We start from the raw sequence: 21,539 nt of genomic DNA on the forward strand, positions 1-21,539 counted from the left end.
AATCAGAACTCCATACCTAATCTCCATGTCCTCATTTCTTTCTTGTCAATAGGATTCAAACCCAAGATCATCACTTTAATAAGAAAGGGGGCTGTACATTCTGTTCCATGTGAAGGGGGCTGTACATTCTGTTCCATGTGAACCACAGTGTGCACTTTGATCACAGAAATAATGTCAGGAATGGTAGTGAAAGCAACGTTGTCATTTGGTTTTTAGGCCTCGGTATCTGGCATGGAAGGCTGCACATGTGTCAGACGCATTCACCAAGTTTAGTTAAATCTATCCTTGACTATCTCCCAGAACACTGAATTTATCAATAATGCCATTGCCCCCTCTTTTTTTACTGCTTTCTATAAAAAATGATGTCCAGATTTGATGGACAAGAGCTTCATGAGGCAGTTGGAAATATAAAACAGTTAAGGTATCCTGAACATTGCTTAATTGGCTCTCTTGAGCAAAAGAAATCTAGAGAAAACAAGGAATTAACTGGTGGTAGAAGTAAGAAAGATAAGCATATCATAAATGTTCATGATCTGCACGGTGTCTCACCAAGGTGGAAGAAAGTTGAAACAAGGTGGCCACAATGTTGTCTTTTGGATGTGACAAGTTGGGCAATATTTGTGCTGCTGTTGATAGCGGAAGCTGCGAAAGCAGGACAAACAGCGAGGATGCATAATAAAGCTCGGACCAAATTCATCGAGACTATTTATTGCTATGTGAAAAACTCTTTTCATGTGGAAGGCAACATGCTTGCCAGACAGAAAAAAATCATCACTATACGTGCGTCTCAGGGAGTATAGGAAAACTTGAATGGACGCCTTCATTGAATTTATCGTGCTGTAAGGTTTGCAGCTTGCTTATTTGGTTAACAAACATGGCAATCAATAAAAACAGTGCTGTTACTAGCAAGCTATATCATGTCTGAATATCAATATCCACACCTCCAGGTACAATGGCAATACAAGAGTGCCTGTGGTACCTTCTGAAAGCCAAGGTACTATTGAAGCAAAAGGAGACAGCAGCTTATGAACTAGTAGAGGCTTTTTACATTGTTAGATGGCATGTGTGTTGCATATGGCCTTCATTATTGCTCCATGACGTCTAAAATAATTACCTTCTCATTGGTCTTTAGCTAGTTATGTTGGCACATGTAGTTTGGTCAAAAGTACATCCTTTTGCAGTTGTCCTTTAGTTCTTGTCACATGCAACTTTGTGTGTATGTATATAATATGTACACATTTGTAGTTACAATAAAATTTCTGTTAACAATTGGTAATTGGTAGTCATTAATATGTCGTTTCTGTATAGTTTTGTTTGGCTCTGCAAATTTCTGTGTAAATTACCAAAGTGCCCAACTTGCTGCGTCTTGATTCTTATTAAAATTGTAAGCCTTGCCCTCAACTTCTGAATATCTCAGCAAGCTGAGATCTCAAAACTGTGAGACCCTTTATTTGCCCGGGGCTGCTGAATTCACGTGCTACTTGGAGAACCAGATTTGCCTTTATGCTTTTCTAAGTGCCATATAAGGGCTCTTATCCAATCTATGAAAGCAGAAACATATTGCACGAATGGGACTAGGCATGGGCTCTGTTTATTCATAACCATACCTTTTATAAGTATAGAATGTGTACCTGGAATGTAGCTTTGTGAAATATACTTCCATCACTACAAGTAAGCAGGACACATGTGTGTAGATTCTGCTACCTTTGCTGAATAAACTCACTAGTTTGTGGACACCCTAATGTCACTGAAGAAGCTGAAATAAAAAAGCCCATCTGAAACCACTCCTCCAATCAATTGCCAGTGAAGCTACAAAACTGTGCCCGGAACTTTAGTTATTTCAGCATATCTAACATGACAGTGTAAAATAAATAACACAAACGTATAAGCACAAATATACAATGTACAAGTGAACAAAGGGAATTAAAGACAAGACTGGATTGTACTATATGGAAAAGAGAACATTAACAGGAAATGAGAAAGGCACGTCAAGGGCTGAAGTTACCTGTTCAATTATTTTACCGATTTCATGAAAGTGCTGGGTTTCATCCTTGTTATACAGTTTTTCACTGTCCACTTGATTCAGAGAAGCATAGAAGCTATAAGGCTTATCAATGCTTGCAAAGGGACTTTCAAAAGAGATTGTAGGAATTTTGTGAAAAGTGGACAACTCATACTGGCAAGGAGGCAGGGAACATGCGCATTTTTTCACTGTCGGCTCTTGTGGGGGCAATGGCAGGGCAGGAAAAAATCTTTGGTGAGGCTGCTCTGCCCCCATCTGGAGCACAAACCTTTGCCTGAGCAAAACTTGAATGCCTGTCATTGCCGGTAGCCATGTTGTGCGCATTCACTTGAAAGATAGGCATGATTGCATACATAAAAATGTTTCATCATGTAGTTATGTTTACATAAGAAAAAAAGGTTCTTTCTATCAAGTAAAAAGCAATAAACTGTCGCTGCATTCAACAAGAAAAGGAATAAAAGTAAAATAAAAAAATTGTAAATAAAGAGACTATCTAGATATGCAGCATTAAAAACACCTAATAATCGCATACGAATTTACGAGCGTATTGATTAATATGCTGGCCAAGGCCCGAGAATACATATATTTAACGTTGTAGACACCCAATTATATTTGAAAAATTATTTTTGAAAATAAATGTCAGTTTTTAGTTCTGTTGAGTGGCAAGCCCACATATCAAGTAAGCAACCTGACAGTAATGGCAGTAATGAATTAAAGAAACGAGATAAGAGTGCATTACTTTATATTCTTAGCCACTAACTTAAAACTTCACTCAAAATAAACAGGCACCACATGTCATTGCACTCCACAGAAAGTTTATTAGAGCAGCACAAGGACTTCATATATAGTGTGTGCATGACATAAAATTTTTCATTTTTACCGTAAATACTGGAACAGTCGCATGTGTCTGTCATCCTGCCACCTTCCCCATTAATATAGACATATATTTTGTGTTTATACAAATTTTGTGTTCATACAAATTTGTAACACACACATGCTACACAAACGTAGTGAGCCTCTTTGATTCTCCATCCCTAAAAATCTGAGAAACTGTAAACAAAGTTCTTCTTGGCTGACAGAATTGCCTCAAGTGGTAAGGGACTGTCAGGAACAAATAATTAAAGAGGCCAAGTGAGCTTCGCAAAGTCTCAACTTTGCTGAAAAAGAGCATGGCGTTAGCAAGTGGCAAAATTAAAAGCAATTTTTTGCTAGGCCTTGCATTCATTATGCCAAAATGTGTGCAGCTATGTCCACTATGAACAGTTTGTGCACATATGATGTATGCAGTAGAAAATTTTCTAGCAGTCTGACTGTAAATGCACTTTCATTCAAATAAAGTGCTACTTTAATTGAATTGCCAAGTTATTTCTCAGTGACTAAATGGCATATGACAGTCTTTTATCCTCCATCTCTACCAGTCTTAGACTGCTTGAAATGGCATTTTCAGCCAGTGGGCACTACTAATGCAGTATTTTTGGCAGTCTTGGACAGTCCAGAATGACGTATTTAAGGGCCCAGTGGGTACTTGAGAAAATTATAAATATTTACAAGCGTTATGGGCATCCATCCCATATGGATTCCTAAATTGTATACATAACTAATATTATATACCCACAAATATAAAAATGTTGAGCTTGTAGTATAATTTCATGACAACACATCTAGTTACTACAAATATAACTAAATCACAATGTTTGTTTGCCATTCCTTTCTCTGCCACCATAGGCTTTGTTCACAGCACATTAGGTGAAAGATGTGCTCAATCTAAATTAATTGAAATGTAAGACTAATAACTTAGTCTGCATCTTTTACAGGACATTTTCGTCAATATTCACCTTAATTCATGACATCATGAGGCATACATTTTTGACAGCAGATAAAGTAATAACAAATAAAACGAGGTGGCTACATTTTTAATTTGAACGAATAAACAAGTGCCTGTATAGATGTGTAACTACATGCATGACTTAAAGAAAGTGTAAATTTTAAGGGCTTGTTTTCTTTGTTAAACACATTAATAATGAGATCTAACAGACAATAATGCCAAGGAAAGTATGGGGGATTTTGTTAGAAGTAATTGTAATGTAGACATGAAGAAAGATAAGTGGGTGAAAAGATAACTTGCCACCCGCAAGTCATCTTTTCGCCCACTTTGATTTCTTCATATTTACATTACAATTGCTTCGTATAATAACTGGCTCCCATACTTTCCCTGGCATTATTGTCTATTAGTTATCATGAACACATGCATGACTTGTGATATTACCACATTCATAAGCTTATTATTGTCAACTACTCAAGATCTGTGCATATATTACATTAACCTTGAGTACTTCTTTTATGTAGCAAATGCAAATATTGGTCATTTTCAGGGTCTGTTCTGATGCTTTGTATGCCATTTAATAATTATCCACTTAGCTTTACCAGATTGTGGCCATTCGATGACCCAACCTGCACCATATAAAGCTAGGTGGATGTGTCACTATACTTGGCCTAATGCAGCTGAACTTGCAGTAATTCACCTATGTATAGTGAGCTAGCTGCCTAATCAAATTGATTTACATCTTCCCTGGTCTAACATTTTTAAAATGACCTCCCACAGATATGAGACTAGCTAATTGTAGCAATAAACCACAGAATAAAAACTAACCTTGCTTAACCACAGATAAGCTGCAACTCATGATACTGGGCATCCCTTACACTAAGCTAGCCTAAATTAACTAAAACTAATATACAGTAACTTTAGCTCAAGCTAGTAGTTGTCACATTCACATCCAGCTGACGTTATTGAATTTTACCATATTACCTCATAGTGAGCAGCAGGGTCTAAACACTACAGAGATAATATGTTGTTTAATTTATGCAGGAGAGTAGCATGCTTAAAGCAATGTGGAGAGCTTTTGTTTACCGTAGTAACTATGATGGTGAGCAGCAATGTACATTGTTAATCTTCAGAAAAAGCAAATTTTGTGAGCTCTCTCTTTCGCAGTGTTCTGTGAAGAATATTGCAATGTGCAGCATTAGCTATTTTAATTTCACTAAATTTTATTTTGCTGCCAAAACGAATATATGCTGCAAGAAGATTTTTAGAGGCAGATTATGTGAAAGCAAAAAAAAGTGTGTTCATAGATTCTAAGAACTGTAACTAGCATATCTGCTATGTGTGTGAATGAAACTTCAATATGCTTAATTCATGTGGCATTCATCTCAATTCTGTCTCACTGCCATATATTTTAACTGTTAATTCAAGTGAAATATTACTTGCACGAGCATTAATTAAACAAAGTGTTCAGTTGTATGAAGTTTTTTTTAAACCCAACACCAAAGTGCTATTGAATTTTTTACAATGCTAACCCACTACATATTAACAAAATTTTCTTCAGAGTACACTTCAGTTCTGCAAACACATTTCCTGACATAATCCAATGCCCCTGAAATCATATATTGATTACTCTAAGAAGTAGAACCACACTTTTTGTGGTTCTACTATCTGAAACACAGCACCAGTGTGTCTGTTAGGCACAAATGTCTTTACCCTTTTGTCGACCTCTCACAATTTTTATCTGTACATTTGCTACAGTTCATTATAATTTATTACACCTTTACTTCTTGTGCCTTTGTTTCCATCATTTTTTCTTCGCTTCTTACCTGGAGGTTTCTGCTATTGCTTTAAAGTTTGGTGCATCTAATTACACTTTTTTGCCTTTCACATGAGCACACGAGTTGTGCACATATAGTTTTAAAAAGGTACACGTGACATCTTGACGTGAATATGTGGATTGCTTTCTGATGTGGCATCTGTTTTAACTTCTCTGCCTTTTACATAAGCTTGCAAGCTGTGCATGCATAGTTTTAAAGAAGTACACGTGATGTTTTTCCGTGAAAATGTAGATAGCTTTCTGACATGGCAGGTGTGACTGGAAAGGCATGGTATGATAAGCTATAAAAGAGAATAGTTGGTGCAATAAAGTTCCGCTGTAATTTCACCGCTTGTCTAGTACACTGTGTTCCTTAGTCCTCATCCTTTTGCTGCACTGTGTTTCCTCAGCTAAGTATATACCAACTCACTCAAATCAAAGTATTGGTGGAGGTCAACATCTGATGTATGCTTCTCTTGTGCAACATGAACGAAATAAATGGAAGTAAGCGTCCCATTCGACAGCGCTCAGTAGCAGGAGCTTAGACTTATTTACAGTAAAACATAGCTTTGAACGTTGAAGTATTTCAACAGATGTATGCTGATATGCTGGTCACATATTTCTGGGTTTTGGACTTGCCTTTAGCACACTAATGACCATAGGTCGGTAAAAAAACTGGAGCTCGCTCAACAAATATATGTAATCTGCTCTGAGGGCTCACTTCGACTCAAACCCACTAAAACTTGTGTCAATTGAACTCACTCAGACACACAATTTTTCTCAGCTGAACTCACTCAGACTCACCACTTGACCCGAGTCTGAGTGAGCCTGAGTGAGTAGACTCATGAGTCCACGAGCGTAAAATCAGCTTTTTCAATCATGGTGTCAATACGCTTTAATGCCAACATCTCACAAAATCCGTCCTCTACGAAATGCATTTTGATTTTACATCATCAGATATCAGTTATTAGGGTTACAGGACATTAATACAAAGTATGCGACTCAAGCAAGATATTTTCATCAAGGACCTCCCAAAAAGTTTGTGAGGCAGGTCTCCCTAAGACATGTGTGAATAGACACCACCATAAAATCCCGAACAAGCCCCACGATAAAGTAAAATCTGCTGAGAATTACAGGGGAGGGGGGGCTTGCTCGGTCATGGATCGAAATTTATGATAGCGAAGGAAGAGCCACTAAGAATAAAGAATGCACACCCATGCTTCTAATTAAATGCTTCATTGAATACACATGCATTAATTCTTTTCATTCGTCCTCGTTGGGTGAATAAAAAGAGTGAATGCCACAGTGAAAATGAAAAGGGCAAGAAGGGGGGAGTCATATTTCAGATTTTACGAAAAATAGAGGGGCACTTGTGTTCAGAATTTTACAGTATAAAAGTAAGCCAATATAATATTAACAGCAATGATGGGACAACAGCGGGGCAATAAAAGGTGGAGCTCACTGAAGAAATATATTTTTCCTTTAGGGCTCACTCTGACTCACGAACATTTTCATAAACTGCACTCACTTACCATCAAACTCACCACAATATTACTCACCTGGACCAATATGAGCGAGTCTGCTCAAAATTTTGCTGATCCGTGGTGATGACACCTTATCTTTGTGCAATTCAGAAAAACCAGCATTTGTGAGCGTTTTTTCACACACTTCTAACATAGGATTTTGCAGTCTTATTACATGTACAGTATTCTAGTTGTCTGAATAATTGGTTGACTTAGGTTTGTTTGTACTGCTTCATTACTGTTCGATTCATTTTTTCGACTTCGAATCTTATGGAGGAATACAAGCAATTTCTAGCCTAGACGATATGCACGCTCATAACAGCAAACCATTTTATATACTACTACATGAAGTTGCTTTAACTTAGCATTCTAAAGCGTCACCTGAGGCAAGGTGAAAAAAAATGGGATACGATTGATTGAGAGCAATGAGATAGGGCAGCAGAGTTTCAACTAATTTATTTTCTAAACTACTACTAAATTTATATATTTATAGATATGCCCACAAAAAGAGGGTGCAGTGCAAGTACACTATCACAGAGCACAAATAGCTATCACACAGCACCATATAATTGTAGCCATTCATTTTAAAACAAAGAGATTGGAGGGATACTGATGCATCATCCCCCTTCTTCTGTAAGTGAAACGTCTAGTCCTCCACATGCATGCTAAGGTTTCCCTACTTCTTTCTACCACACAAACTTCTCCGAACAGTGGCATGCAGCCACACAAAGCACAATGGAATGGCAGGTGTGAACCTACGCCATTCTTGGTCTATATAATTATGCTCTTTTAGGTGATCATAAACGCAGGGTCCGGTTCGACTTACGTATGCCTTGCCACAGCTCAACGAAATTTCATGAACAATGCCCACCAAGCAACGCAGCTGGGCATGCTTCATTTCTCATGAAAGCTTGGCTTTTTGCGAAGAAACGTGGGCACGAAGTTTCGAGAGCCTGTTGGGTGCCGAGAAAACGACTGGAACGTCATGCCTTTTTGTAACCTTTTCCAAATTGTGGGCAATCTTGTGTGTGTAAGGCAGAACCAATGGCCTCTTTTTATGTACACTCATACTGCCTCCTGCATCCTTAAAGTTCTTGGAGGAGAAATTGAGACACACTGGTTAAAACCACTGAAGAGAGGCCTGCTGCAACCAGCCTTGTAATCTGTACACGAAAACTGTCGTCTATGATGTGCTCAGACAACTTGAACAATGCAAATCAGAGACATATTGTCGCTATGGGTCTTTTCACGGTTTTTTTTATGCGTAGGTTCATAAGACAGGTGGACAGGCTTAGCTGTTAAAAGAACAGTACATTTTTCAATAGCATTAGAGGTATTGTTCCAGGAAAGGTCATCAGGTATAACAACAAAGCCACCTATTCCCATAATGAAGAAATGTACAAGCACAATAAACACTTTTACATAAACACCATTATGTATTACATTAATTATTAATCACCAAGCAAATGTACAAAATGCACATCAAAGGGCCCTTAACCGCACAGAGGTTGAAATTCAGTTGTGAGGAAGTTGTGCACGAGTGTTCAACAAGCCGTGAGAATTTTCTGAAATGGTGCCATAATAACGGAGTTAGACGTGTTTAATTAATGAAGTATGGCGATCGCTCCTCTCACTTTTCTCTTCACTACCCGAATAGGTATCCTCTCCAAAAGCTGCTTTGCTTTCCCTCTCTTCGAGTGACCCTCCTGATCTCGCATGGCATGCTGGTGCACATGAGGTCTGTGTGTGGCTGGTACAGACGCGGAGAACGGGTACTGCTGGGATGGCTGGGAAGTGGCTTTCACGGGCAACACAACGAACAACAAGCAGCACAGACAGCTGCTTGCAGACTAATCGGAAGTACGCAGTGGGTTTTTGTTTGACTAATCGCTGTATGATTTGTGTTGCAGCAATATATTCAATTTCCTGACATCACATGGGAACCAGAAAGGCCTAAAAAGGAGTGATTGTTTCTTGAAATTTGTGGCACGCCGGCAGCTTGTAGCACTGCCATGTGTGGCATCGTTGAACGTGACGGCATTCTGCAGACGGTGCGCATGTTTACTTGAAAAGTTTGAAAAAATATTGAGGTGGTTTAGGGGCCCTTAAACGCATAATTCACGCCAGAGTAAAGTCATTGTGCCTGACAAGTCTTGGGTGTTTTCTGGATTTCTTTGCTGTTTTCCATTTGAAATTTTTATATTAAAGGGAGCGACAGCCTATTTTCTAGGTGCCTGTTTTCATTAGCGCTACGGAAAGCTTGCCAGCCGGTGAGTCTAATCATGTAATGGTAAAGAAGAAAGCACCGCGAAACATTCATAATTCAGAATTGTTCTATCTGTAATGAATATGAAGTCGTGTACCTATATGCTGCAAACAGTGAGCGCAAGAACAGTTCATGTTAGAGCGCAGTGGTTAAATGAGCATGTGTGCGGTTGACGCACATGCACACGACTCGACTTAGTCCACTGGCAGCCACGATGGCAGTGCCGCTTCTCACTCACCATGCAACTTCTTTCATGTCGCAGCGCAGAATTCATATTGCTTTAGCGCAGCTCAGTTTGAGCGTGAAGATGCTATGCAGTCAAGAAGGGGAAAAAAACAGATACAGACGACAGTGTCAGCGCAATATTAATTTATCATGCATCAACTCGCCCATTCAGCAGTACTAGTCTATTTCAGCGCAGAATTGAGCAGGGCTAGATATTAATACACGTATTTTAATTTTGCTAACTGGCATACATGATGGTGTCAAGACTATGTACAGCAAAATGATTGACTTCGTAGTCCATATTCCAGCTTCAAGGTTATTCTGCTAGGCTGCACAAAAAGATGGTGTTTCTTACATTTAAGCACGATTTAAAATATAAATCCTAGTCACAACATGAAAAGAATGCTGGAATCGGTCAGTATATTTCACGGCCTTTTCATTTTTCCTATGATCTAAACGCACATTCTGGCCTGTTGTCGGTCCCTTTAAGGTGAATTACAGCACAACTTTTATGTCGCAAAGGTGCACTTCACAACATAAACAGGAAAGTTCACTGATTCACTCAGCAACCATGCAGTCTGGCATTAATGCATTGTTCAAGTGGTTATATGTTGCCCATTTCTTGTGACAAGATGTATTTGGGGTGAGGCCCACCACTGGAGGCGCGAGCCCTGCAATCGCGGTAGCATGCAGAGTTGGATCACGTGATCTCGCCTCGCTCTGGCGAAGGAAAGCTGGTGGTTGGATGCGTTGTTTTCACTTTTGAACAGCGTTGTTTTGCTCTCACTTGATGTATGCGAACTTCTACAGACTACACAATCTGGAAAGTTTGAAGCAAAAGTTATCGGCGGTGTGCTGCAGCGTGCTACGTACACGATGACACCGTCGCGGCCGCTGACAATAACACTGTCACCTCTCTCTTTCTATTTGTTGTGGTTGTTAATTCAAGCCTATGGGGTTAAAATAAGCACCGACCACGATTGTTCACATGAAAGCAGAACGTTTCAATTACCACACGGGAGCCTCGTTCAATAAAAAAATGAATGTGCAAACAGACCGATTATGCATATTTTAAAATATGACGTCGTAAAGGCCGCGTCGCGATGAAAGCTCGTCCTCCCTGTGTGGAGGGAGCCTAGGCGTTTTAAATAAGGTTGTTCTCTTTCTCACGACGCACGTACGTAGATGTGGCAGAAGTCTTTGTCATTACATTTAAGAATGTGCGCCGTCGTCTGAATTGTCAGAGAGTGAAGATAAAGCCCGGAAGTTCAGTTCTTTCCCTTAATTTTTGCTAATTTAACCTATTCCGGTCTATTTCGTGGCCAGTTGCTTCTGCGTGTTCGGCCAGCACGTTCGACGAAACCTTCGTTCTTGCATCATACATGTGCCGCTCCAGTCTGCTAAAGCTGCTTTTCTCGCCAAGGTAACTTCTACCACAGTCTGCGCCACCCCCACTCCCCTCTCCTCCCCGGGTGTCTGCCCCATGTGTGTACTCAAGCACACAGGTTTCTGTCTGCCAGTGGTGTAGCCATGGAGTGGCACACCAAGTCTGTGCCCCCCCCCCCCCCACCTCTTCCCCTGAAATTTTTCCATGGCAAAAAGCGCACGAAATAACAGACAACCACATCTGCCTCCCCCCCCCCACCTCCCAACTCTATCAAGGTGGTGCCCCCTCCAGAAAAAGTTTCTGTCTATGCCCCTGCCGTCCGCGACTTCAGCTCACATGGTTCTTTGAGTCTGCAAAATGGGCTCACGGCCACTTCTCAATGTTGTTTTGATCTACAGGCGGAAACGTGGCCAGCTTCGAAAACTGATTCATCTTCTAATAGCTACCGTGAAATGTCACACAGCTTATGAATGAAGTTGGAAAGAAACTGGACACTGGCATTTTTACCGAAACATGAAATTGCCATTTAGATCACGGTACAAAAGATGTACCTCGCAGAATGTCCTTTCAAGGGCACAAAATAATACAACTGGCGCGCAGTCTGTTCGCTGCGCTTATCAAACCCGGTCGGGATTGCTTTTTCTTTTTTTATCACGATTTACCTCTTCGTAGAAGCTGTGGAACTGGCAATCATTCATTGTTTTCACTCATGTGTGGCTCAATGGGGATCAAATGCGCACCGTCTAACAACCGTACAAAATTTTCACAATAAATATTAGGATCGTGCCGCAGAGAAACTTCTCCTCGTGTGAAATTTTACCTGCATATTTACAACTCTGAATGAGGCATGCATGTGCATGTGACTCGCACGTTTGCCCGATATCATAACAGAAAGGTTGCGGCTGTAATAATCCTGTGCTGCTTCCCACAAAGCGGGGAATCCATTTGCGCTGAGCTTCGTAAGGATATGTGTGCTAAGCAAAAATGAAAATTTGCGCATGCTTGTCGTGTCAACCGCGGTACGTCTTTAGATGCAAACCTACAACGAATGAAAAAGTGTAATTGCGCACACTTCTTTCAGCAAAAATAACTCTTTGTCACAAGCACGCGTGAATACCCATTTGATGCTTCAATTCGACATGGAATGAGTCTCTACCTTTTACAAAAACAGAGAGCTCGGCCAGACGACGCCGGCAGTGAGGCATTATGAGAAGTGTAAAACTTTTCCAGAGCAGTTATTTAGCACTTTGCACAGTCAGTAAAGAAGCTACGGCAGCATTTCTATGATTTCGTTGAGTGAAGTACGACAAGAATAACAAAAAAAAAGAGACGCAAAAGGGGCTACGGGCTGCGCGCGAGAAGGCTGGCGGAGCAATCCAACCACGTACATCATAGGAATGCATCTGCATGGTGGCGCCATGGTATATCCTTGCTCCCAATACTGTACAACAAAAATGATTTCTTCCCGATATTCGTCTTTAAACATAGGACTCTATTTTCATACATTCCCTTATGAGTTTAAGAAAAAAAATCTAGAAATGAATCACTCCACTGAATAGTTCATACAATACTGTCAAACAATGCACAAGTTGTCTACCAAGTTTCCCACTTGGGGACCAGTTCACCTGTCCCATAGAGGTCCAGCAGGTATGGCTCATATCTCTCACTAGCTTCTTGAAGTTCCTGCTCATCTGCTCTTCGAACGCAATAGCAAAACCTGTGCCTGTCGAAGCACTCAACCACCAGTGTTCTCGTGAGTGTGTAGAGCACTCCTCTCGCCACAAGTAGTCGCTCAATCTCATAGAACTGTGGTCCCTCCTCTGTTCTCCGAACTAAAACACTCCCAGCATGGTACGTGCGTCGGTCGACCATTGCATTTTGTACTTCATGCACTGTCTTCGACAAAACTTCTTTGGCACATGTTGGCAGTGTGCTCCATTTAACAGGCCTGCTTCCTGAGGCTTCTAGTTCCTGGTATAGCTCAAAGTTTTTCAGATGACAGCTCTGTTTCATCTGGTGCCTTTCGGCCAGAGTATGTGTCAAGTTTCTGTAGTTCTTGATAGTTGCAGCCATTTTTTTGAAGCTTTGGTGTTTAGCCTCAAATCTCATCGACCAAAAGTTCTTGAGTGGGCCAAGCTCACGCACAAATCGAGCATAGTGAACCATATAATGCAGCTTGGGGATGAGTGCTCCAGGGCCATACCTGGCTGAAAAATCAACCAAGAAGCTTTGCACAAGCACGTCCAAGTATGCAAGGCGGGCCGATGAGATTTCAGCTGCAAAAATTATATCAATGATCTCGCGAAACTTCAACAGGAGCTCCCAATCTTCATTGCCTTCTGGGATCCTCGTTCCAAGGATGAGTGGTAAAAATCTCATCAAACACCATTTGCTGGATGCCGTTCCTGCCAATACAGCATTACTGTTCAGAAACGACATATTGATTGCAGGAGGCTTGTTTTTTGTGTCGTTCTTCCCGTACTTGAATGCCCACACCAAATCCAGATCCTGCTTGGATAGCAACCTACTAGATAAGAGCGATCTTAAAACTTGCCGAAGCACGGATTCTGCACCACCTTCCAATATGTCATGCATTAGGTCTGGAGGCAACTGCCGAGTCACATCAAAATAGGGAAGCTGGAGCAGGGGAGAGGCCTCATTGACACCATACAGACGTCTGTTGGCTGTGTTCACAGCTACAGCTGCAAGGTGCAATTCATGCCTACCTAATGTGCGTGCTTGACACATGTCTTCATGCGTTTTTTGTGCTAGCTGCTTTGAGGATATCATGCAGAATCGACAAACTCGCCCATTGCTGAAACAGCAGGAAAACCCGCCAAGGCGGTTCAGGGACAGATTGTCACCACAAAATGCAAGCACAATAACTCTGGCATTAACTTCACGCCCTTGCACACTTAATACGAGGCCCTCCTTGTGCATTGCCTTCAGGTCATCCAGCAGTGGCTGTAGTATAGGGCCTAGACCATGAGTCTTCACATATGCGTAGCGCACAAGCATGACCAGATAAATATTGTCAATCTGTGACCTATACCTGGCATGAATGTTCACCAAACTACAGTACACTGCCAGGATCTTGTGCTTTCCTCGTTTAGCTCCGAGGGGATTTACAACTTCTATTTCATCTGTGTAAAATAGAAGAATAATTGTGTGTGTGCTGCCCTCGGGAATGATAGATTGCATGTGTTCCTTGAACACCAGGCCATCTGTGTGATCTCTGTACACAGAGGTTTCATGCCTCTCAATATTTACAGGTGATTTTAAATGGGCTGCAATGTCCGGGAGCTGGCAAAGTACAGTGAGAAGCTTTGGCAATGGGACGTAATGATAGTTTGCATCCTCACCGACATAATGCTCTTCAGCTGGTACAAAAGGGAAATTTTCCTTCACATAATTGTCTCGTTTCCATTTACTCTCAATCCCATTGAACAGGTCAGGCAGAAATGAACAGCCAAGAAGATTTTGCAATTCAGGACCCATCACTGATGTCTCCATTGCATTCATAAATTCATTACCATAAGCCTTAAGCACAAGCTCGAACACCTCCTTCAGTTGGGCAAATATCTTCACAGCTGCAGCATGTGGCAAGCTGTGTTTTGTAGTGATGGAAAAAAAGAAATCCCATATGGTGGATTTAACTTTTTCCAGAAAGCGCTGAAAGTGGTCACGTGGAGCTGCAGTCTGCTGTGATTGCAAATTCCTCACAGGAGTTTTCCTATGCGAATAACCGCCGCGAAAGATTGGCAGTTCGGCGCCGTTCATTTCAGCACTGTGCATATCCGCACTGTCCATTTCGTGCCGAAGCTGTTCGCTTGACGGCAGTTCAGTGCTCCGTCGATCCCTTGGGCGCTCGAGCGACCGCTGATGGCAATTGCTGCCATTTTCTTCAAGCACGGCTGAGTGGTGACGATACAGGTGTGATCTGTAGGAGGAGAAGTTCGTGTACGTGTTGGCGCAGCCTTCGATGCCGCATATCACGCTGAAGTTCGGCTCTCCGCTGTGCTCTAACCCTATGTGCGTTATCACTCTTACCAGCTGGTAAGAGAAAAACGGGCATCTCGGACAGTACTTTGCATTCATAGTTCTAACCACAAATCACCAGAACATTGCTCGCTGGAAAGCCACACGTCCTAGGTGTTCGTAAGATTAGCAGGCGAGAACGTGAATAAGTTCATCATAGTAGACATCCGGCACATGGAAAATACGAGTCAGGAGAAACACGCCACTGAAAGCAGAATAAAGAAGCTGTCTTTTTGCTGCAGCACGGATGAAGGAACCAAACGAACGCTGTAGTCGTCGTGAACAACGCCTGGACACACGCGGGCAGTGAACACGGGTAAGGATGGGTAAGGTGGCTCAGTGTTGCCACGACACATTTAAAAAAAAAAAAAAAAGTGGCTAGAACACAGAACACCTATACACTGCTAGAATATGTCTTCGAAAAATGAGTAGATCTCTTTATTCTGCTATTTGCTCTCGCTTTAGGAATGCCAAATTCAGCGCCTATAAAGGTCATTTTTATAAAACTGCACTTTTTAACAAATAGTAAAGGAAATGTCCCCGACATGAGCCGTACGTGAGCAGGATATATAAACAAGGGATACCTACAGCCTTGTACTCGCATGCAGCCGGCCAGCAACTGTTTTGGGGTTGGGAGGGGGGTGAGGCAAGCGTTACGAGTAGCTGTGGACACATATCGTAGGCAGACCAGGAATGTCCATTACACTGGCGTCTACTTCTCATTACACTGAGTAATTTATGTTATTACATTCCGAGAGTACGTCAGCACTTATAGATCGCAGACGTCAGCATTATTGAAACGAAGTGCACCTCACGGTGCGATGATGCGGATATCATACGTACGTAACGCTAATGTAATGTTTCTTGCATTGCTATAAAAACAGAGTGAACACTGGAACCACAATTGACGTTAACGCGACATGGCGCCTGTAACATAGACGTACCCTAGGAGTACACAAATAATGTTTATTGAATTTTTATGAAATTAGATAACTAGCACTACAACCACACAGAACTGATGTTGCCCCAGCACTACACCTGCATCGTGTCTTTTTCCAGAGCATTTTCAAGACATGGCGTACGTGGCTCTGTGACAGGGTGCAATTCCTGCTGGGACCCTGACATTTACTTTTTATATTCATCGGGTAAACGCTGTCGATGTCAGTTTACGATGTCTGTCCTTGCCGTATCCGGGGTAGATATAAACTATCACCTGTGGCGCGCACAAGTTTGACCACGTACGTACGGGACAGCATTTTCACGCTCTCATGTTCTCTCTTATCCTTTCATACCAATTTTGCTCCATACCAAGTTAAACAGGCGTTACTACGTTATTGTGCACCGCGTAAAATACCGTGTTATTGCGCTTGTGTCCGTCTAGTCATTGACTCCAAGTGTTCGTCATAAGCGGTGCGCAATAACGTAACAACTAGTAAATAGCTACCAACTCGCCCAAGCAAGTACATCCTTAAACAGCTTGGGGCCGCGAGAACATTCAGACGTACGATCGATCGATAGATAGAAACGTTTTGAAGTGCCTGCAGTTGGCAAAGAAATGTTTCGCATTTAGGAAGATGAGCTCCATTAAGCTTTCGTGAACGAAATTGGAAGACAGGTGTCGTGAAGAAGAATAGTGTGCCGAATAATGTGAAGAAGAATAATGCACCACATGCGCAGTTCAGTTTCAGATGCGGCTACACCAAACAACACACTAAAAGCACTTGTGTTGATCCTCGTGTTATGTTTATTCGGCTTAGCACTGACTGCTGCATGTTAAATCTGTGATGTGGTGGAAGTCATATATGTGTCATGTGCGCAAGGTCAAAATCACAGGCCATAGCAAATAGCGTCCATTGGATAATGTCGTCCTGTATCTTTGCAAATAACAGCTTTAATAACCAGTTAGAAAGCATATAGGTCTTCCTAGCTGAAGTTCCTGATCTCTCTGTGGACTCAGGTGCAATATTTTAGGCTTCAGAGCCAGCGGCTAGCTGAAGCTTTCAGAGAGGACAAGGAGCTAGGCAGCGATAAGATAAATATCTCGATCAGCAAGACCAGACTGCTCAAATCACTACAGTGATAGAGCGTGCCTTGCTTTGTCGCCGAGGAGAAATTGGCTCATACAACATGCTACTCGATGGGGTTAGTGGCACGCATTTCTTTTATTCCAGAGACGATACTTGCCCGAGAGCCAGATTTGTTGTTTGTGGTTCCGTGGATTTTGGGTGTGGTCCCAGACAACGCTCCGACAACCTGAGGTTGTCCTGAGGATGACCTACACCGTACGAAAGTATGACCTGAGGAAGCCCTCAAATGAACCTCAAGTGGTCCTAAACCAGTCCGTTTGTCCGGCCTCAGATCGTCCTCAGGGCATCCAGAAAAGAGCACATTATGATGAGTCTAGTACTTTTTGAGGACGAAGCATACAAGACCTAGGCACTCATCAGACCTTACGAAAAGTTGCTCTAATTCTTCTTTTGGAGCGCTGAAATGACAACTGATCAATCAAAAGTGCCTGAACATGCACACTCTTTAAAGCACTGCCTGTGAGGTTTCAGTAACAATTTCTTCAAGTATAGCAATAAAAACAGCAATGCACAGAAAACATGTTTATTTTCAGGAATGAAACTTGGCAGTTTTCACTAGATGAGACTTCTTGCCCTGTGCCTTCAGAGGTCTTCATCCGATGGGCTTGACAACGCGACACTTTGAAGACATTCTGTAGTAATAGAAAGCAGCATATCTTGAAGCACAAGTGAATTTAGAGTATCAATAAGAATATTAAGACAATAACAGCATGCCAGATTTGAAAGCATAAAATGAAAATTATATTACCATAATGTGCAGGTACGAACTAGCCATTATATAATGGTGAAAATGATTTATATAGTTCATGCTTGCATACACATCAAAATTCGAGTAAGGCAAGAAAATTATTTAAACTATAACAGCAAAAGTATCATATGTTATGATAGCTTCAACAGCACAGATAATAAAACTCACCCTCATGGTGAGTGCGAGAAGTTCTTAAGCGCTGCTTCTGGAGCTTTTCCCCAGCATGCCGAAGCCACACTTTAATCACACACTCGATGTCATTTTTTTTTGTTTCCGGAAAATTTCGCCTCACGGCCTCTGAAAAAGTACAAAGTTCATAAAACAGGAATTACACAAACATAATACATTAATATAATGCTACATAGGTTGTTTGAAGAAGTACCTCTAGTCAGCATGATCGACATTTTGATAGGTGGGCACATCATCATTAAAGGTCCTTGCCATCCTTCCCCATGTTAATTTCAAGAGTACTGACATTGACACTATGTGTTGCATTACAAGAAGAACACCACGAAGAAGACATCATTGTAACTTTTTTGAAACCTAGCATGCAAAGAATGATGAGGCGCCTTTGACGAAAATACGTCCATGTATGAAAATGTTGACCAGCTTGTCTTAGGTACTTATTCCTGTTTAGAGATCCTCAGTGATCACTATGAGCTTCCATCTGTTAGTTTTCATCTGTACATAAGATTTCCACTACAGTTAAGAATGCCTAGTAGTGCTACCTGATAATAACTTCTGCAAGTAGTGAATGCTTGCGTATGTGTGCCATGCAAGTATACTAGTGTGCTTGAAGAAGCTGCAGGGTTTCTTACTGACAACAGATATTTCATGCTAAAAATTTTCCACGTTTAAGCACATAATTTTAATTAGCAAGCATCCTAAAAAATTTAATGCTTTCATGAAAAGATTGTTCTTTTGCTATTGACTTCAAATGAAAGATAATGTGGATAACAGACTTAGAAATGTCTGTACTCAAACACGGCTCTTGCAGCACATGGTGTTGTGAAACAAATTACTCACTGCAAATGACATCTGTGACACCTAGATCCACAAACTTCCTTTTGCCTTTTTGGCCTGCCCAGCTGAACTGCACAGCAACCTCAAGGCTTAGCAGAAGCTCCAGCATCCTCCTGGCTGCTGCCCCAAAAGTTGAGCCACCAAGGCCAGCAAGCTGCTGTATCTGTAAAGTTTTGAGGTCATTATTTTTTTTAGAAGAGTAGCTTAATGCAGTGACTAGAAAAAAAAATTATAGAAAAATATAATGAATGACGTACAAGCTTTAGCTTAATGTTGCCATCAGCAGCAAGTCTCCCCTCAAGACTTAGAAATTGGTCAATATCCTTGACCGGTGTCAAAACCACATTATCATTTGTCTCATCTTGAAGCCTCACTGTTGTGTTGAAAAGGTGCTGCTGCATGGCATCAACCTGTCGTCCCAGCTGCTCTAGCCTCATCAGGATAGTTTGCGAAATTCGCATGAGTTGACGCACGTATTCTGTAAAGACGTGTTCATGAAGTAATAGCGCTGAATTGCAACATATAAAATGGCAAAAGCTGAGATAACATTGAAAATGAGAAGTGCTACTAAACACAGCAAAACAAGCACACAGTTGTTTATGGCTTCTCTGCACATTATTGTCGGTTTTAGAAATTTGTGCCTACATGGCTTCAGTTATTTTGTTAGCATGCTCAGTGATGCCTTTTTAGGACCTGAATACGCATGCAGAGTTGACACTGAGATGAAGCACCTTCATTGCGTGCTGTGATTCAGTGTACCCATATATTTACAACCTAGTTTTCAACAAAAACTTGGAATAAGTTCAGAAAAATTGTTGAAAGTTAGGTTATTAAGTGAATTTGTGAAAAATAGAATAAGCAGAAACAGATACTTTAATGTTTTAAGCACTGAAACAATGTGTGACCAGACCATACATATAACAGTTGCCATAGTTTTTGCAGCAAAGTGATGCCACTATCACTTTCCCAACGAAAGCAAAAAAAAAATGTTTAAAATATAACTCTTCATTTATGGGGTAAAAGCGTGCTCATCGCCATCAAAGTGACACACAGTCCTCATTTCCACTGTGATCAAGAGGCATGTTCTCTACACTAAATAGGCGACAACAGTTGTTGGGCTTGCTGCTTCCGAAAAAAACACCCACTATAAATGGTGCTTTGTCCTCCAAATTACTTATGCGTCCCAGTATGCACCAAAATTGGCCCCGTGAACTTTTTGAAACCGGCAGACCGTCAATGTTGAAGCTAAGCTTCAAAATTCTTGGTAGTTCTGCACAATCTTGCAGCACTCGCTGTAGGCCTGCACTGAGGCCGAAATGATGGTATTTCCCGCCGGCCAGCTGCAACACTTCCAGGCACTTCTTGGGCGTCTGTAACAATGCCCTTGCAGTTGAAGGGAGCGCGCTGAAGCATTCGTGGGACTGTAGTACTCTCAAGAGCGATGTAACTGAAGTGTGCGATGCGCGAGATTGTAAGGCCCACGCTTGCAGTCTCTCACGAAAGGCCAGCAAGCTGTCCACACTGCCGCGTTCACAAACTTGCTCTTCGTTACTCCCAGTCGGTGCCAATTCGAAAGAATCCCTCTGCCTCACCTGCGAGGTCGCCGAAGTCGAAGCCGCAGCGCTGCTGTCATGGAAGGCACGCCGTTCGAAGTCTGTGTGATCGTGAGGCACAGAAACACTGCAGCCGCTGGGGTAGCACGCGTCGCCAGAAATCAAAACGTGTCCTTGGGGCACATCCGTTTCTGGAACGATCGAGGAGTGTGCCGAAGGCCGTTCTCTGTCATGAACACAAAGGCGACGATGGCCGTCTTCGAGGTCGACCGCACAAGCCTCGGAGGGCAAGTCGCTCTCTCTTTCGGCGTTGCGGGAATCTCGGTCAACGTACCGCGTGTCATTTATGACATCGGCCTCACTGTCAATAAGCTGAAAACTAGCATTGACGCGCCGATTAATTTCACGCCGAAATTTGCGATCCGCGCTCTCAGCCATCTTGAACAGCACAGAGCACAGTAGAATGGTGGCTAGACCAAAGAACACCCACCACCAGAACACGTTGTTAGGCTAGTCAGTTGGTTTGTACATACATACATGAATAAGCAGTAAAGATATACAGCGCGAGGCTGAAAATCAACTGTCCTCTCTTTTTTTATTTATTTACCTTTGCGGCTTACAACTTCAATATGAAAATTTAACAGAAGACACTCACCTGGCATGCTTACGATTCTTTGAGGGCTTCTGCGAGAAGCTTCCTCTATGGCGAGAAGTGTTGTATTGGAATGTTGACTCGACCAATGACTCGACTTGACTTACTGCAGGCCCATAATGATGATGATGATAGTTGCGTCACTTTAAAATGGGTAAACAGTGTCGTAGACATCCAGATTTAAAAGCACCTTGACTGCGCATGGTGACCGCATTAAGGTACTGCTTTTTTTTTGTTAGCACCACCACAACTTCAGTCGCCCATTCGTTTTCCCACAGCGTTCTAGTTCCAATGCTGCTCTATTCACGATAACCTAGGCCAGCCCAGTCGTCAGCATGGTCAGTTGTCGTCTGCTCGATGGGACCGTGCGGCATTG

At 41.8% G+C, this 21,539-nt stretch overlaps 2 protein-coding genes across 5 annotated transcripts in view; one reads left to right on the forward strand and one right to left on the reverse strand.

The window, feature by feature from the left end:
• The window catches only part of LOC119165123 (uncharacterized), a 293,343-nt gene that overhangs the window by 162,664 nt on the left and 109,140 nt on the right, over positions 1-21,539 (forward strand). The gene's annotated exons all lie outside the window — the stretch shown is intronic.
• On the reverse strand, positions 17,695-20,054 carry LOC142817715 (uncharacterized). The gene is made up of 4 exons (XM_075895143.1): positions 19,216-20,054; positions 18,962-19,121; positions 18,104-18,232; positions 17,695-17,819 (listed from the first exon to the last, which is right to left on the reverse strand). Exons 1-4 carry the CDS (start codon positions 19,417-19,419, stop codon positions 17,770-17,772), a joined length of 543 nt encoding a protein of 180 aa, XP_075751258.1. The 5' UTR covers positions 19,420-20,054; the 3' UTR covers positions 17,695-17,769.

The sequence above is a fragment of the Rhipicephalus microplus genome, chromosome 1 (genome assembly GCF_043290135.1).
Source record: "Rhipicephalus microplus isolate Deutch F79 chromosome 1, USDA_Rmic, whole genome shotgun sequence".
Taxonomy (NCBI): Eukaryota; Metazoa; Arthropoda; class Arachnida; order Ixodida; family Ixodidae; genus Rhipicephalus; species Rhipicephalus microplus.

What these genes read in the sequence shown, in the direction of transcription:
- LOC142817715 (XM_075895143.1), bottom strand. Translation starts at nt 19,419, where the DNA reads ATGCGAATTTCGCAAACTATCCTGATGAGGCTAGAGCAGCTGGGACGA. An exon ending in GCAACATTAAGCTAAAGCTT is followed by an intron (nt 19,122 to 19,215) that starts GTACGTCATTCA and finishes AAAACTTTACAG; the next exon opens with ATACAGCAGCTTGCTGGCCT. An exon ending in TGTCACAGATGTCATTTGCA is followed by an intron (nt 18,233 to 18,961) that starts GTGAGTAATTTG and finishes GTACTTTTTCAG; the next exon opens with AGGCCGTGAGGCGAAATTTT.